The sequence below is a fragment of the Balaenoptera acutorostrata genome, chromosome 15, assembly GCF_949987535.1.
Source record: "Balaenoptera acutorostrata chromosome 15, mBalAcu1.1, whole genome shotgun sequence".
Lineage (NCBI taxonomy): Eukaryota > Metazoa > Chordata > Mammalia > Artiodactyla > Balaenopteridae > Balaenoptera > Balaenoptera acutorostrata.
Window position 1 is genome coordinate 35,599,072 of NC_080078.1, and position 18,074 is coordinate 35,617,145.

The 18,074-nt window shown below is 53.7% G+C and overlaps 1 protein-coding gene and 1 long non-coding RNA gene across 2 annotated transcripts in view; one reads left to right on the forward strand and one right to left on the reverse strand.

The window, feature by feature from the left end:
- The first annotated feature begins 1,016 nt into the window (after positions 1 to 1,016).
- LOC130704869 (uncharacterized) lies at positions 1,017 to 14,803 on the forward strand. Its single transcript, XR_009005389.1, has 6 exons — positions 1,017 to 1,539; positions 5,504 to 5,714; positions 6,261 to 6,432; positions 6,634 to 6,756; positions 9,982 to 13,446; positions 13,760 to 14,803. It is a non-coding gene; the product is annotated as an uncharacterized LOC130704869 (long non-coding RNA).
- The window catches only part of SEC14L5 (SEC14 like lipid binding 5), a 41,654-nt gene continuing 29,991 nt past the window's right edge, over positions 6,412 to 18,074 (reverse strand). Inside the window, exons 12-16 of the mRNA XM_057529055.1 lie at positions 14,796 to 14,930; positions 13,888 to 14,022; positions 13,198 to 13,425; positions 11,670 to 11,848; positions 6,412 to 9,384 (exon numbers count right to left, since the gene is read on the reverse strand). Of these exons, the coding sequence (XP_057385038.1) occupies positions 9,276 to 9,384; positions 11,670 to 11,848; positions 13,198 to 13,425; positions 13,888 to 14,022; positions 14,796 to 14,930 (786 nt within the window). The 3' untranslated portion in view covers positions 6,412 to 9,275. The remainder of the gene's footprint in view (positions 9,385 to 11,669; positions 11,849 to 13,197; positions 13,426 to 13,887; positions 14,023 to 14,795; positions 14,931 to 18,074) is intronic.

The following is an 18,074-nucleotide window of genomic DNA, read 5'->3' on the forward strand; positions in this document are numbered from 1 at the left end:
TGTTGTGGTGCGCGGGCTTTTCACTGCAGTGGCTTCTCTTGTTGCGGAGCACGGGCTCTAGGCACGTGGGCTCAGTAGTTGTGGCTCGCAGGCTCAGTAGTTGTGACGCATGGGCTTAGTTGCTCCGCGGCATGTGAGATCTTCCCAGACCAGGGCTTGAACCCATGTCCCCTGCATTGGCAGGCGGATTCTTAACCCCTGCACCACGAGGGAAGTCCTCTGGTTTCTCTTTAAAAGAAAGAGAGAGCTCGAAGCCCCAGCTGATGCCCTCCTGCCGCAGCAAGGAGGCAATGACTTGTCCGAGCTGAGAATGGCTGGTGCGGTCTGGATCTGTCCTCTCCAGCTCAGAACAGCCCCAGCAGCTGGCTTCCCTCGCCTGTGACCTGCATCCCTGCGAGTATTAGAGTTTGTAACTTGTGGCCTCGAAGGGTCTTTAGGAAGTGCCTGGAGACACCCTGCCCCATGAATATATATCACACTGTGTGCTTAGAAGCTTTGGGGGGAGGGGAGGTGGGGGAGGTGCTGCTGTTTCCAGCAGGTCCTCAAATAGATCCAGGCATGTGATGGACTGAATGTTTGCGTCCCCCCAAGGTTTGTATGTTGAAGCCCTAACTCCCAATGTGATGGTATTTGGAGGTGGGGCCTTTGGTTTAATTAAATTAGGCTTAGATGAGGTCATGAGGGTGGTGCCCTTATAAGAAGAGGAGGAGGGCTTCCCTGGTGGCGCAGTGGTTGAGAATCTGCCTGCCAATGCAGGGGACACGGGTTCGAGCCCTGGTCTGGGAAGATCCCACATGCCGCGGAGCAACTAGGCCTGTGAGCCACAGCTACTGAGCCTGTGCATCTGGAGCTTGTGCTCCGCAACAAGAGAGGCCGCGACAGTGAGAGGCCCGCGCACCGCGATGAAGAGTGGCCCCCGCTTGCCACAACTAGAGAAAGCCCTCGCACAGAAACAAAGACCCAACACAGCCAAAAATAAATAAATATTAAAAAAAAAAAAAAAAAGACAGGAGAGCACCATCTCCGCGTGCACACAAAAGGACAAGGCTGTGAGAACACACGGTGAGAGGATGGCCGTCTACAAGCCAGGAAGCGGGCCATCACCAAGAGTGGAATCTGCCAGCACCTTGATCTTGGACTGTAACTTAGCGGTTACTTAGTGCTGTGCAGAAAACGAGCCCAGAACTGGTGGCTTTAAACAACCAGTCATTGCTTCTCATGAAAGATAATTGTTTCTTGTGCTTCTAAGGTCAGCTGGGTGATTCTGTTGATCTGGGCTAGGATCAACGAGTCCAGCTGGGCTCACTTATGTGCCTGCCATCAGCTAATGGGCCAGCTGGGGCCTGGTCTGGGGTGGCCACAGCTGAGGACATAGCTCTGGTCCGTGTGGTGTCATCCTCCAGGAGGCTGGCTCAGGCTTGGGATGAACATGGAGATGGGGATCCAGCGAGAGATGTGAAGCCTCTTGAAGCTTCACCCCTTGATGAAAAGCTGCAAAGGAACATGAATGCAGGAGGCTGACTGAACCCATCACTGCAGGTGAGCTACTGTAACACGGGTCTAGTTTCACTTTAGAAAGGAAGTATTCGGTTCAGAGAAGTGAAATGTCACAGGCCAGCTCCCAGCCTCCAGGTTCCTGCAGGGATGCATCTGTGGGTCTGTATGTCTTTGTCTCCCCTGGAGACAGGGTGTGGAGAGCTGCCATGCCAGTCTGCGACATTCCCTACAGGGAACAGGACGTTTGGGTCCTACAGTAGGTGCCACAGGCCAGGGTCTGTCGGTGTCCTGGGGCACATCTCATCAAGCACCTAGTGGACCCATCAGCCCACAGCCCACAATACCCACCACCAAGCCACCAAAAGTTCTCCCTTCTCACTCAGCCCCTGTCCTGAGTTTGTGACCAGGTTGGAGGAAGGAGGGGAGTGGCTTTCACAGCATGTCCAGGAACTTGACCACCACTTGTCCAAAGATCCAGGAGAATGTTGCAGGTTTTTATTCCTTCTTCCAGAAATACAAACAACCAAGTTCATGTGTTCCTCCAGGGACCTTGTGTTTCATCTCCACCTGGAAGTTTAGTTTTGTATTTTGCTTTTATTTACTTATTTTTTGGCCACGCTGTGTGGTATGCAGGATCTTAGTTCCCTGACCAGGGGTTGAACTCATGCCCACTGCAGCGGCAGCGCAGAGTCCTAACCACTGGACTACCAGGGAAGTCCCATATTTTGCTTTCTTTTAATGAACCCCTGGGCTGCTTTGATGTTTTGCTGCCAGTATTCAGGGGTAGGAAATAGTTTCAAGAGCTCAGACAAGTTCCCAGGCACCTTAGAATCGATTTGGCATATTCCTAAGACAGCTCTTAAAGCCTGGCTGTGGGTCTGAATGTATTCTCCCTGAATGACCCACTGAATCAGAATCTCAGGGGCGGGAGTTGGGGGGGTCAAGGAATTTACAGGGAGCACCCCCGGGGGTCCTGAGGCAGCAGGCTGTGGAAACCCTTGTCTTGAAGGGTTTGACATCCACTGAGGGCATCTTTGTTCTCAGCTGTGCTGGCAGCTGGCTGGAGAGTTACAGTGCTGGGCACAGGCCTAGTGGACTCCAGGCCAGAGAGAGCACAGCAGTAGCCGGGGAGGGTCCATCGTGGCGTGCCTGAGGGTCCCTAGGACACTCTGAGCCATGTGAGTCCTGCCCACATTTGCCCTCCCTGTGGCCCTTGGATTTTTAAAAAATTTGTCACAAGCAGGTATCTTTTTAAATTTTATTTATTTTAATATATTTTTTTTTGGCCAGGCTGTGCAGCTTGCAGGATCTTAGTTCCCTGACCAGGGATTGATTGAACCCAGGCCACAGCAGTGAAAGTGCTGAGTCCTAACCACTGGGCCACCGGGGAAGACCCACTGGTATCTATCTTTGCCCAGCATCCAGTCTGTCTTCTTTCAGTAACTTCCCTTCTTAGGCTGGGTCCCCTGGCAGCAGAACCTGACACTAGGATGTGAGGGCAAGTAGTTTATTTGGGAGGCGACCCCAGGAAGCCCTGCTGGGGGACAGAAAAGTGAGTCTGGGAAGGGAAGGCAGCCCGTACATGGTGCCTGAGTGAGCAGCTCCCACTGTGGGCGGCCAGGCTCAACCCCTGGGACCTTTGGGGGGGTGGAGAGAACACCTCGGAGTTGGCCACCTGCTCATGGGGAACTGGGGGTGTTTATCAGCCTACATTCATTCATCAGGTTGAGAACTGCTCTTGGGGGTTAACTCCCTGGCACTTCCAGTCTGCCCTTCTCAGGGACGGGGGGATGCTACAGCCACGAGAGGTAGCCATCACAGAGAGAGTTGCAGGTTCATATATCCAAATGTCCTCTGCCTAGGGAAGGTGGGCAGGGCATCGAGAGCCACAGGCGAGAGCCTCCCTCATGTTGCCTTTAGGTAATACCTCTCCCCCAGTCTCCATCCTTGTGGTTTGGCTGGCACTGTTACCTCCCTCCAAGTCCCAGGTGGTCTCAGTGGATGGTTCAGAGATAGGCATCTGTCCCAATCGGCCAATCAGAGCCCACCCTGGAACTTCTGCTGGAAGTGGGGGTGAGAAACTCTGCCAGGATTGTCCAGCATCCAGGGTGTGGGCCACATGGAGGAGAGTGATGCCAATATGGAGAAGAACCCAACCAAGAAAGGGGGATGTTTTATCCCCTGGATCCAGCTATACCTGAAGCATTCTTGGACTTCCCAATTACATGGACCAGTAAATCCCCATTTTGCTTGAGAGAGTTTGTGTTGGATTTTGGGGTCTCTGGCAACCCCAAGAATCTGAAACTCATGACATGCCACCCCAGCAGGGGCACATTTTGGACTTGGGAATTTGCAGATCTTAGATGGGACATGGAGCAGGAGGCAAAATAGTGTCTGAGATTCCAGTACCTACCTGTGGTGTTGGCGGAACACCTGTGACACGAATATATAGGAGCCTAAGTCATCAGTACTGCTGGTCGGGGGTTAATATGGACTAGTTCTGGCAGTGCAAGTGTCCCTTCCCCACCCCATGGGAGTGATGGAAGACTCCCGGGCACAGAATGTGTACTAGAAGTCCTGGGGGCCTGACTTGGAACCCCAAGAGTTCTGTGTGTTGGGCAGTTGCCATGGTGACATGTGTCTCAGCTGCTGCGCTGCTCCTTATCTAATTTTAGTATCTGGAAAGACCCCAGAAAAAGATTCCAATCCTGGGGTCAACGGGTGGGCTCAGGAGCACTGAAATGGAAACGGGATTCAAGTGTGATGCCACAGCTTTCATTGGATTCTCGAAGGGTCTGTGTCCTGGCTCCAGGACTCTTAGATCAGGGGTTTCAAATTGTGCCTTTTGGGGACCCGCATTTCTCAGCAGTGCCTTGGTGGGCGCTGAAGGGAGGGGAGGGGAAATGGGCTGGGGAGAAGTTTGAGAGCCACCCCATGCCTTTCCTTCCCGCTCTTTCCAGCTCCTTCCAGGCTCTGCCCAAACTCCCACAAGAGCTGCTTGCACCCTGAGACCCGCCTCCTCTGCAGAGGCCCCCTGGCCTCGGAGGGAGAATTGGTCCCAGAGGAAGCCTCTGGGCCACAGGGAGGCTGTGTGTGTTGTGTTCTGCCCTCTCTGGACCGAAACCCCAAGGGGCCTCCCAGATGTCAGCAGTGGGACCTGACCCCAGCTCGCCTGCCACAGGGAGCTCTTCACCGCAGAACAGCCATGGCGGCTGGCTGTTCTGAGAGCCCCTGCCCAACAGCTCCTGGGCAACCAGTGGAAAAGCAGCAGCTTGATTGCTCCCTCTCGGGTGGGGGTGGGGAGGGGATGGGGGGGCGCCTAACGCAGCCACAGGAACCGCACCTCCTCTGCTCCCCCGACAGTCCTTGGCCGCCTGCTCCAAAACAAGGGACCCTTCCAGTGGTTAGGACTCAGCGCTTTCACTGCTGGGGCCCCGGGTTCAATCCCTGGTTGGGGAGCTAAGATCCTGCAAGCTGCACGGCTGCGGCCAAAAAAAAAGGGAATCCCACGATGCCTGTGACACTTTACTCCGTGTCCCAGGGGAGCTCACAGGAAGGACAGGGGCCACCCCAGACAGGCCCCCGCCCCCTCCTGATGTCAGGACTTGGCTGTCCTCTGATGCAATTCTGGGACTTGGGTAAAACCCAGGGGAGAGGGCAGAGCAGCCCAGGAAGATGCACAGCAGGGCCCTCACCTTCACCTGGATACCTGGCAAGTAGAATCCAGGAGCCCACTCCCAAGACTCGGTGTTGGCAGTGATGAGTGGGTCCTAGAGGCCCACATTTAATACACTGAAAACTGCACGTGTGTCTGTTCATGCACTGTATGCATATGTGGTGGGTTGAATAGCGTCGCCCCAGAATTCGTGTCCACCCAGGACCTCAGAATGTGACCTTACATGGAAGCAGCATTCTTGGCCAGTGTAATTGGTTAAGGGTCTTGAGATGAAATCATCCTGGATTGAATGGGCCCTAAATCCAATGACTGGGTGTCCTTATATAACAGGAGACACAAAGAGGTGACGGCCAGGTAAAGACAGAGGCAGAGATTGGAGTGATGTGGCCACAAGCCAAGGAACGCCAGGAGCCTCCAGAGGCTGGAAGAGGCAGGAAGGATCCTCCCCTAAAGCCTTAGGAGGGAACACAACCCTACCAACACCTTCATCTCAGATTTCTGCCCTCCGGACTGTGAGGGAATCAATTTCTACTGTTTGAAGGTACAGCTTTGTGGTAATTTGGTACGGCAACCCTAGGAAACTAATACACTATATTTGTGCTTTATATGTTAAAAACGTGATTTTTTTGTGCCCCCCTCTTCCCCCCAAGAACCAATCTGCAGTCCCTTGAGGGTGTTGTCACCCCTGTTGAACACGCTCTTCAGTCTTTTAAACAACAGCTGAGTAATTCTTGAACAAACCCAGGGAAACCTCCAGGGTTCTAGGAAGTGGACAACAGAGGTATATCCAAATCTAAAACGTTTAATGCTTCTGGTTGGAGCAAACGGTCAGGTGAACAAGAAACATCGTGTTTTCCTGGCTGAAACAGACTGTGTGATCAGTTCATTTTACAGGGGGGAGAAATCCCAGACGCAGGGTAGGAAAAAAAGTCTCAACCCGTGGGGGGAACATTCTGTAGCTTGCTGAGGGAAACACCACTTGAAATGATGCTCTTACAGATGAGTGGATGTGCCCAGAGAACACAAGCAGTTTCTAAAAAGGGAAAGTCAGAGGTAACTAGTATCCCAATCTCCCACTTTTCTCCAGATGCACAGTGTGTAAAACAGTGACGGCTGTCCTCACAGGAAGTCTGGAGTCTTTGGATGAGAAGCATTAAATAATCAGAATAACCACTGACTCTTATCAAGAGCTTTCCATGTGCCAGGCTGAGGACTTCACAGCCACTCTTGTTTCATCCCACTACAACCCACTGAATGAGGTAGGCACTGCTATCCCTGTTTTACAGATAAGGATATTCAGGCAAAGAGAGGTTAAGTCACCTGCTGGAGGTCACACGGCTAGTGAAAGGATGGCTGGGGCTTGAACCCCACTTTGTCGAGATTTTACGACCCAGGCTCCTAAACCCAGTGCCTGGGCAGGTCCTATTGCTAATGGGCCATTTCTGTCCTGGCCACAATAGGTTAATGAACAAGATGGAGAAAGAAACCAAGTCAAGGAGCTTCCAGCCCTGGGGTCTGGGGAAATTTAGAAGCCAAGAGCTTGGCAGCGCTTCCTTGGATTTTTAACCCCAAGCCTCCTAAAGGTAAGAAGAATGGCTACTGATTGATGATGCTCCAACATGGGCCCCAGGGACCTCCAGCACAGAAGAACAACAGCAGATGCCACTGTGGTCACCTGCTGCTCCTGTGGCCCAGCTCCCTTTGTCCATTGGGTGACTGGCCCTCCCCTACTCCACTGTTGGCTTCTGGAGGGAATGTCGATCACAGGACCTCCAGCCTCTTGGCCAGTATGTCCACAAGAGTGAGCACGTGACTTGCCCAGGGCCAGTCAGAGTCTTCTCTGGGATTTGAGATGGAAAGAGTCTCTTTCTGGCTTAGAGATTAAGAGCCCTGTGGTTGTAGGCTAGGGGCTGCTGGCAGCCACCCTCCCCTGCAGGTGGAGGAGAGGACAGGCCAGCATACAAAGTGATGCAGAACCAAGAGGCCTGGGTGAGGCTAAGGATCAGCACATGAGCCTGAGGACACTGGGCTCCTGGATGCAGCCGTACCTGGAGCAAGCAAGCACCACCCTTGGCCATCCCAGTTACAGGAGCCAGGGAATTCCCTTTGTTGCTTAAACGTGTTTGAACTGGGGCTTTCCCGAGGGAGGGAGGAGAGCAAGCTCTCAAAAGGAGAGGGCTGAGGCTCCTTATCGCTGCTGCTAAGTCTGGACGGCTGACAGCCGACCTTCCTCTCTGGAATCAGCAGATCCAGGTACCACTTGTCAAAAGCCACTTATAACCTCAAGTGAAGGAAAGGCTTCTCCATCCTTCACTGGGGGCTAGTCCTAGACACTAAGTGTGCGGGGAGTGCCAGGGCAGCTTACCCCAAAATGCTTCTAGTTTGTAGAGACAAGCTAGAAATTCACCTAAAGATAGTTGAAAATATCGCAGATTGCTCCCAGCGATAAACGCCTGGTGACATGGGAGCAATTAGTTTTAAGAATGTCTCCAATCTTCCTCCCTCTCTCCCTCATGCATGTACACATACACCTTAATGCAGGATGCAGAGTTTGGGATTTTGTTCCTATATCTGAGAAGTGAACTGAAAACCTTAAAGGTGGGCAAGGCTCCCTCTCTGCGGGGAGAAGGGGTTCTCTGAGGATGGCTCCTTCCCTCTACTCCAGGTATGGGGTTGAGGGTGGCATGGAAGTAGGTCCTTGCCCCGTCATGCCGAGCTTGCATGGAGGTGACATCCCCGTGGTTGTGAACTCACCCCTTGGGCAAGGCCCAGCGACTCTGGGTGTCAGCCAGAGACAACCCCAACTGTAAGCAAAGCTGTGAGATGAAAGTAACGCTGAGTCTCTCGCCCCAGACTGTGGAGCTATTTCAGTGAAGTCCCTCCCAGGCAGATAATTCAAGTGAGTGATGTGGGCTAGGGGTGGGTTGATAGAGAGGGGTGGGGGCTGGGGTGGCCCCATCCAGGGGCGCAGCTGTGTTGTCTTTTACACAGCAATAGTGGCTCTGTTTGGCCAACACTCCTATATGCCTAAGTGAAGCTATAAATCCTGATTTCTGTGTGAAATGCCCCAATTTTTAAACCTTTTGTTTAGGCAGAAAACAAAAACACTAAAAGCAGGCCAGATCAGACTGCAGGCTGCCAGTGGTGACCTCTGACCTGTTGCCTTTTTGCAGGCCCAGGAAATGAAAGGAGAAATGTCCTCAGACCCCAAGGAGACCCACACCCCTCCCATGCAGGAACTCAGGGAAAGTCTTTCAATATTGGAGCTGGTTCTGGGGGTCAGATTTGCCCCAGGGCAGCTGCAACAAAGTCATAGCCCTCACCCCACAGGGGAGTCCTGATGACACATTGAGAGCCTGGACCCAGCCTTACCTGAAGCAAGTCCTCCTACACTGGCCAGTTACATGCACCCATGAATGGTCACCCTTTTTTGTTTAAGCCACTGGGAGGTGACGTACAACCAAAAAAGTTAAAATTAAACAGATTCCCAGGAGAGAAAGGGACCTCCAGAGAGTATAAAGATAGCCAGAGCTGCTTTATCACTGCCTGGAACTCAGCAGAAAAGCTGGGCCTTCCCACCCTCTTCAAGTCAGGGGTGGTCAGGGTTAGGCCTGCCCAGTCATGTGCTGGGAAAATGAATTTCAAGTCCAGGGTAGGCGGCTCCCCCACAAAGTGGAGCCTGTAACTCATATAACTGCTCACCAGCATATCCTGGGACCCAGGGCATCGCTACGGGTTTAGATGCTATGGTGAACACCCAACATTCCTGCTTCTTATGGGGGGAGCCCCAATAGTCTTAGAAGGCCCCTGAGAAGGAGGCCACCCCAGGGAAGCAGAGCCAGAGGTGGCGGTGGGGGGCACTGAGCCTGATGACATCCCTGAGCCCCCAGACCTGAACGTGGTTAGCCCACCCCTTGGCTTTTCATACGCGAAGCCCCATCGGAGATGATTCTGTTCTCACCACTTCAAGAGCCCACGGGGCTCCAGCCAACCCGACTTTGGCTATGTCCAGATCCAGGGCTGCAGCCCACACGGTCCCAGGCCTCGTGGATACTTGTGGATGTGGGAGGCGAGCAGGCTGCCCCGCAGGGCTCGGTCCTGACTATCTGGAGACCAGGGAGCTGCTGTGGGACTGGCTGGAGGAGGAGGAGGTGGTGCTGCTGAGCTGGGAGAAGCGGCTGCTGCAGGATTCCAGGCTGGACATGGAGCCCCTGGGGAGGGAGCACACACACGTTGCCTTCTGGTGGTGACACAGGCCTGGGTGCAAATGAGGCCCCAGGGCCCTTTCCACAAGGCTGGTAACCGCCCCAGGCACAGAGGGCAAGTGCAGAGAGAAAAGTAAGTGAAGCTGTGATGAGAAACGAAGCCCAGCCCATTTCCCTGCACCCCCTTCCCCGCAAGAAGAGCCCAGCCTTCCACCTACCATTCAGGGGCTTCCCTGACCTGGGGGCCTAGCATGGCCCAGAGGGGACCCCGTTATCTCCAGCCTCCCCTCTCCGCCTCCTTTCAGCTCCTCTGACACCTGCCTCCCATCTTGGGGCCTTGTGTGTCTGCACCTGCTGCCAGAAGCCTTTTTCTCCTGCCCAATTTGTCCAGTCAGATCCCACTCCAGACTACGGAGCAGCACTGTCCAGGAGACCTTTCTGCTATGACAAATAACAGATGTCCCATATCTGCGCTGTCCAACACGGCTGCCATTGGCCACATGGGGCTGCTGGGCATTCTAGATGTGGCTAGTGTGACCAGGAACTGAACTTTTAATTTTATTTAGTTCTAATCGCTATGTTTAAATTGTTACCTTTGGCTAGGAGCTACTGGGTTGGAGAGTGCAGCCTTAGGGCCCAGCTACTCAAAGTGTGGTCCGGGGACCAGCATCACCAGCGTCTCCTGGAGCTTGTTGGAGCTGCAGACTCTCAGGCCCGCCCCAGAGCTGCACAATCAGCGTCTGCATCTTGACGAGCCCTCCAGGTGATCGTGTGCACACTGCCTAGATCTCAACTCCGATGTCACTTCCCAGACACCTCCCCCACACCCCCGCACCCCTGCCCACCCTGTGCCAGGCCTGGTCCTGGGCTCTGACAGCGCCCTATGTTAAGGCCTCTAGCACCTCCTGGAGTGTGACCTTGAGCAAGGACCCCAGGCTGGAATAACTTCATGGCATCTATCGGTGCTTGGGTGTGGTTACATGGTCTCCTGCTCCATGATGGAAGACCCTATCTGTCTGGTCCCCTCAGGGCCACTGGTTGCCCACTGAGAGCAGCCTTGAACTGGTTCTCTCCTGACACTACTGAAGGTCAGGGCAGCAAGGTTCCCCCACACTGACCAGACAAGACAGGCTGGCAAGCAGCATCTGGCCCACCCCTCAGCCTCCACCTGCCCTTCCGAAGGCAGCAGCCCCCAGATGCAGGTGTCTGTGTGTCTGAGTCCCTCTGGACCTCAGTCTCTCTCTCCCACACTGAGCCCCAATGGCCAAAACAGGCTGCTTCCCAAAGGGAATCACCACCCTCTGACACCCTGTGGGGTCTCCCTTTGGAGTAAAGATGCTGGCCCAGCATTTCTTTTTTGGGGGGGGGGGTGTGCTTACGGCTTGTGGGATCTTCGTTCCCCAACCAAGGATTGAACCCACATCCTCAGCAGTGAAAGCGCGGAGTCCTAACCACTGGACCGCCAGGGAATTCCCAGGCCCAGCATTTCCTGTGCCACCTGCATGTGCCCCTAGGATCCCTGGAGCTCTGCCTTGGATATGGGTCCAGACTCAATGCCCTCTTGGAGCCTCAAATTTACTCATTGGTAAAGAATTTAAAGCGTCATTTTTAGAAGGAAACTACACAGATATATCACGAAGCAGGATGCAAGATCACACTTGTTTTTAAAAGATAAAACACAAGGTCTGGAAGAAACCACTATTGAGTGCTTACTGTATGCTCAGGTGAAGGGCAGGCTTTCCCCAACCATCTCATCCTCAGGACAACCCCATGACGTAGGGGCTCCTATTTAACAGTTGGGGCTCAGAGAACTAAAGTGACTTGCCTGAGGTCACAGAGCAACCAGGAAGTGCTGGAGGTCTTAACCACTACACTTCCCTGTCCCTCTGACAGCAACACTTGGAGAGAGTCGTCTGTGAGGCATTATTCTAGAATGTTCTAGAGCAGTCCAAACCCAGTTTTATGGAATTCTAGGAGTGAGGGGAGGTACAAATAGGAGGGCTCAGGCTCCCCTTCTCCCCCCACCAATCAATCTGGTATGTTAGGCTTCTGTCCATTGTTTCATTTGAAGGGAAGGTTCTGCAGCTGAGGCTGAAGCAGCATAGTGATCTGATCGCTCATGAAAAGGTGCTGAGCCACTGGCAAGTTTAACAACACCCATGCCAGGGCCCCACCCCTGGAGAAGCTTGAGGGCAAGTAGAGGAGGTGAATCCAGTGTCCCTAGCACAGAAGAAAGTGGCCTCAGGCGTGCTGTGGGCCTGGCCTGGAAGGGAGTCCGGGGCCCCTCGTACCTGAAGTCCTCAGACGCCAGCACCTCGTAGTAGTAGAGGAGTTTGCACCTGGGGCCAGGGCTGTGCAGGGCCATCAGGACATCCTCCACGCCCGGGAGGCTGCAGGCCATGTGGCCAGGGGCGCTGTGCATTTGCCACTGGAGCAGGTAGACACCAGGCCACTGGGTCACGTGGGAGCCCTGAAACACAGCAGCCACACGCCTGAGGCCCTGGTCCACCAGGGGACAGGAGCCCCTTTCTAAACCAGTCCACCAGCAAATCCTTCCTTTTGGGGTGTCCCAAAGCCACCTTTGCTTCCCCTCTGCTGTTACCCCATATCCCTGGCAGCTGAGAGCCTTCCTCTTAATCGGGATGGGGGGTGGGGGTCGAGGCCTAGGGGGTGTGGCTATAGGACAACAGAGGTGTGGTTTGGTTAAACACCTGGATTTTGTTGGGCTCTTGTCCTGCCAAGTGGGATTTGCAAATTGAGGAGACCTGGAAAGGGAGCTTAAATGTGCTTAGAGTTTGTTGAGGGCAGAGGGACAGCAAGAAAGGAGGGTGTTAGTTTTTATAAGAAGAGCAACTTTGAAAAGGCTGGGATGTTCGGTGGGACCCTGGGGCGGGGGTGCTGGTGTATGATGTGACAACTGTCTGCTCAATTCCCTTAGGAAGCCTCCAGTAAGATCTGCACTGCTCGCCAGTGCGTGCGTGCGTGCATGTGTGTTTGAGGCTGGTGATGTTTAACCTGCAAGCACCGGCCTCATGGAGAATGTGGGGGTCAGCAGGGGTGGCTCATGTTCTGGTGAGACGTCCGAGTGCTGTTCCCAGACCTACAGTTTCTCTGCTGCCTGGGTTCTGAAAACTTGTGCATAAGGAATCACGGTGAGAGGTGAGGGATACAGACACCAGGCCCCATGCCCAGAGGTTCTGAGCCGGCCCTCCTGCCGTGGGCCCCAGCAACCTGCATCTTCGACAAGAGTCTCGGGATTCTGAGGATGGGGTCCTGCCAGAATCTGTCTTTCTCCCCAACTGTCCCGCAGGGTCTCTGAGGCCAGAGACCGGGTCCAGTTTATCCATTGCTGTATTCCCAGAACCCAGCGCACAGTGGACACTCAGTCCTGAGTGATGAATGAATAAATGAACCAAAAAACAGAACCTGGGGACTTCCCTGGTGGCGCAGTGGTTAAGAATCCACCTGCCAGTGCAGGGGACACGGGTTCGATCCCTGGTCCGGGAAGATCCCACATGCCTCGGAGCAACTAAGCCCGTGTTCCACAACTACTGAGCCTGTGCTCTAGAGCCTGCGAGCCACAGCTAATGAAGCCCATGCGCCCTAGAGCCCGCACACTGCAACTGCTGAAGCCCACGCACTCTAGGGTCCATGCTCCGCAGCAAAAGAAGCCACCGCAATGAGAAGCCCGTGCACCACAACGAAGGAGTAGCCCCCGCTCACCGCAACTAGAGACAAGCCGTGCACAGCAACGAAGACCCAACACGGGCAAAAAAATAAATACATAAATAAATTAAAAAAAAAAAAAAGAAACAGAACCTGGATGCTCTCCCCTTCCCGGCAGATGAGGGGGGCCTCCACACGGCTGTAATCTGCACCCAGGGCCCAGCCTTTGTCTGTCAGCTGCCCGCCAGCCCTGGCCCCGGGCTCCCGGGGGCCTGGCTTGGGCGCCTGCTTGGTGTAGTACAGACTGAACATCACGTCCCCTTGCAGGATGTCAAAGTCCCAGGTGATGACTGACTCCCTCTCCAGAATCTCCACTGCGACCTACGTGGGGACAGGTGACAGGTGAGGTCTGAATGGCCAGTCTGGCGGGGGCTGGGGTGGGGAAGTCGGCTGCAGGGGTGTGGGTGCCCACCCCGGTCTCCATTCCCTCAGCCCCGACCCCAAATCCAAGAATTGCTCTGGACAAACAGACCCACCTCTGTCTGAAATGCCTGGGAGGATCCACCCTGAAGCAGGGTGACCCACAGCCAATGACTGGCTGATGTGAGGGTACAAAAGCCTGACCCCCTGCCATGCTCTCCTCGTGGATCAGGCTGGGCTAGAAGGTGGCTGAAACCGGCTCTTGGCTTAGCTTCTGCCCCCGCCCTCCTTACAGGTTTCTCCTGAGCCCTCAGCCTCTGCAAATCACTGGCACAAGAACCCTTGTCTCAGACCCCACTTCGGGGTCCCTGACCTAAGATGACACCCAGCCCAGCAGGCCCTCCCAGGCCAGGACCCCGGCACCTCATGCGGGGCCGCACGGAGCACACTGGCCGCCTGGTAGGTCTCTCTCCACTGCCGCAGCTGGTCTCTGTGTTCCTGATCCTCTTCCGTCAGATAGAGGGACTTGGGGACCAGCCCTCCTTCAGGGACGTTACACTGGGGGACAAAGACACCAGAGACAGTCAGGGCCCAGCCAGGCCTGGCTGACCCACAGAAAGGTGCTCTGTGACCCCTGAAGCCACACTTATAACATGCATACATATCCTGACCATTGGGGAGGCCTGGGTAAGCTTGGCAAAATTCCTAGGAAACGTCTCTCTTTACCCTGAAATCATGAAAGCTTGCTGTTTGAGATTTCTGTTGGAGAAAGGAAAAGGCCTGCCCTCCCACAGTCATGAGATAGGGTCACCCCTGCCTATCATCTCACCCCCCAGGGCAGGCAATAAAAGTGGTCTGGGGGGAAAAAGGGGGTCTGGGGCCGCCTCCCCTGGAAGCAGTTTCCTGATCATCGCCTGCCATGAGGCTGTGGGTTAGGGATAAGTCCCTTTGGGTACACCAGCTCTGGGGTTCAGGCCGCTGGGACATTTGAATCCCCTCCCCTTGCAGCAGAGGGTGCAAAGCCAGCAGCTAAACTCTAACTGCTGCCTAGCAACGTCCTGGATGGGAATACAGAGGGGTAAGCCTTTGCCTGGCCTGGTCTCTGAGCTTTTGGGAAACTTCTGTTTCGCTCACTATGTATGAAAGAACGAAGGTCAGGCCCCTCCTTCAGAGAGGACAAGCTCTGCCCCAAAGAGCCAGCAAGGCCCTCCCCAGGTCAGAGCACACACAAAGGGCCTGCCCTCCTCCCGCCTCCTTCCATCGGCAGCCCTGCCTCTCCCAGGCCACAGACCCTCCCCATGCCGAAAGCACAGGGCCCGCTGGGGCCTTACCAGGCACTCTCCCCCGAGGAAGTCGGGGATCACTTCTTTGTCCAGGTAGTCGACAAGGCCTCCGGGGCCCTGATAATTGCTGCCGCTGTAGATGAGGAACTTCTGTCTGGTGTTCTCATTGATGAAGGGGCTGATCTGAGAGGGGGAGATGAGGCAAGATGGAACATGGTCTTTTTTTTAATTGAAGTGAAATTCACAGAACATAGAGTTAACCGTTTTAAAGTGAACAATTCGATGGCTTTTAGTTCATTCACTATGTTGGGCAACCATCACCTCGAATTCCAAGACGTTTTCATCCCCCCAAAAGGAAACCTCAGACCTGTTAGCAGTCACTCCCCTTTCCTTTCCCCTCAGCCCCTGGAAACCACCAATATGCTTTTTTTTTTTTTTTTTTTGGCCTATTCTGGAGATTTCATAGAAATGGGATGACACAACATGTGGCCTTTTGTGACTGGCTTCTTTCACTGAGCATCATGTTTTCAAGGTTCAACCACGTTGTGGCATGAGTCAGAACTCCCTTGTCACCTAGAGATTGTCATACTGAGTGAAGTAAGTCAGAGAGAAAGACAAATATATCACTTGTATGTGGAATCTAAAAATGTGGTACAGATGAACTTATTTACAAAACAGAAGCAGAGTCACAGATGTAGAAAACAAACTTACGGTTACCAAGGGGGAAATGGTGGGGGAGGGATAAATTGGGAGATTGGGATTGACATATACACACTACTATATATAAAATAGATAACTAATAAGAACCTACTGTATAGCACAGGGAACTCTACTCAATACTTTGTAAAGACCTATATGGGAAAAGAATCTAAAAGAGTGGATATACGTCTATGTACAACTGATTCACTTTGCTGTACAGCAGAAACTAACACAACACTGTAAATCAACTATATTCTGACAAAAATTAATTAAAAACATAAAAAAGAAAACAAAAGAACTCCCTTTTCATGGCTGAATAATATTCCATTGTGTGGATGACCATGTTTTGTTTATCCCAGATGGAAAGTATTTCAACACCAAGCTCTAAGCTGCACGTCAATCTGGTTTTTCATGGCATCCCAATACTGGGGTGGTGTCTGACTCAGGAAATAGTTGGGGAAGGAAGGAAGGAAGGGAGGGAGGGAGGGAGGGAGGGAGGAAGGCACTTAGCAACAGTAGAGCACAAGCCAATTCAGCAAGGAATGCCACAGGCAAAAGATCATTTAGGGGACTTCCCTGGTGGTGCAGTGGGTAAGACTCCGTGCTCCCAATGCAGGGGGCCTGGGCTCAATCCCTGGTCGGGGAACTAGATTCCACATGCATGCTGCAACTGAGAAGTCTGCATGCCGCAACTAAACATGCTGCAACGAAGACCCCGTGTGCTGCAGCTGAGACCCGGTGCAGCCTAAACAAATATTTTTAAAAAATAATTTGGGAACTAGAAATCTCACCAGCGTGGGTCACACTCCTTCAGCCTCCACCCCGGGAGGTGGTCCCTGTGGGCCTCAGCAACCTGGCTCTGTGCACTGGTTTTCATCTGGTGTGGGCAGTGGGGGAAGGGGGGCAGGGGCAGCAGGAGATGGGAAGTGGGTGCGTCTTCCCCGCTCCCTCCCTGCTCCAGTGCCCCTGGCAGCCGCCACCCTCACCTGCTGCAGCTCTCTCAGGGCTCCGGTAACAAGGACATTCCCCCCTCGTGTCCCTCCAGCCCTGGGGTAGTCAGGGCTTATGGCAGTGGCCAGCCCCTGGGGCCTCCCCATCCTGCCCACACCCCTGCGAGGAGTTCTGGTGTGTCACACCCCCACTGGAGTCACCTGGGTGAATCTGCTTCTGTCCAGGACCCCGACCGACTGGCTCCCACCTGCACCCGACGTGCATCTTCTTAGGAAATCTCCAGACAGCAAAGAAACTTAATTTTCACAAAGATCAGGATATTTCAAGATAAAATGCTACAGCAGCAGATCCTGCCTGTGCCTCCCACAGCTCCTGCTCCCCAGCCCATCCCCAGCAGAGCTGTAAAGCAGCCCAGAAGCTAGGGAACCTTCTGCCCCAGAAGTCTGCTCATGTCCTCTCCTCCAACAGTCCTGCCAGGGCTCCCTACTGCCCCAGGACAAGGTCCCATCTTCGCCACAGCCTGGACTCTGCAGGCACTGGGCCCTGAGCATCTTCCCAGCCTCCTCTGGCCACTGGATTTTCAGTCCCTCAGAAGCACCCAGCCGGGCCCTGCCTCCAGGCCTTTCTTTGTCCGTGCTGTGCAGGTTACCCACCACACCCTTCCTCCCGCCCTTCTCCCGCTTGACTCCCACTCCTTCCTCAGGTCTCAACCCATGTCACCTTCTCAGTGGAAGCTTCTTCAGCTCCCCAATCTAAATTATACACCCCCATCGCCCCCTGACTTAGTATCCCCAAGAACCCTGAACGTCCCCAAGCCCATGTCACAGGGCATCGTGAAGCAGTTACTCACATGGGGCTATCGGGTTTCTCTCCCACACACACCCCGTGACACAAGGGTACACACTCTGCATCCCCAGGGCCTGGGGAGGTGCCTGGCACACAGCAGGCGCTTAGTAAAACACTGAATCCACTTAACTTTGAACTCACAAATCTACCCTGATTGAACCTCTAGGTACAGCAGAGATTCTCAGGCTTTCCCAGGCACCGAATCCCGAGGGTACTCGGTAAGATGCTGACCCCGAGTCTGTAGGATGGAGAGGGACCTGACATTGCACTGGCCTGCAGACCACACTTCGGGAGCAAGGCCTCAGGGCCCCAGAGCTGGTTTTCAGCTGCAAGTGACAACCCGGTAGTGGCTGTGAAATCAACTTGGTACTGTGACTAGCCTATCTGGAGTGGAGTGGACTAGAAAAGAACAGCGAAGAGCATGCTGTAAATAGTTACGATCACCGTCACTTGAGAATCTGTTGTTTCGGGGTGTGTGTGTGTGTGTGTGTGTGTGTGTGTAGGCACGAGCCACACGAGGGGACCAGGTGGCAACATAAAGTGGGTTGTGGGCAAAAAGTTTTAAAATCCCAATAGCACAGGATCCCAACGCTCTTCGGAATCAGCTCACAGGAGTCCCAGGAACGTTGTACAATTCTAAGTGTGGCTCTCCCGTCCACGAAGCAGGACAGTGGATATGTAAAATGTGGTCCACCCATACAATGGAATATTATCCAGACATGAAAAGGAATGAAGAACTGATTCTTGCTACAACATGGATGAACCTGAAATCATTATGCTAAGTGAGAGAAATCAGACACAAAAAGCCTCATATTGTATGATTCCACTTAC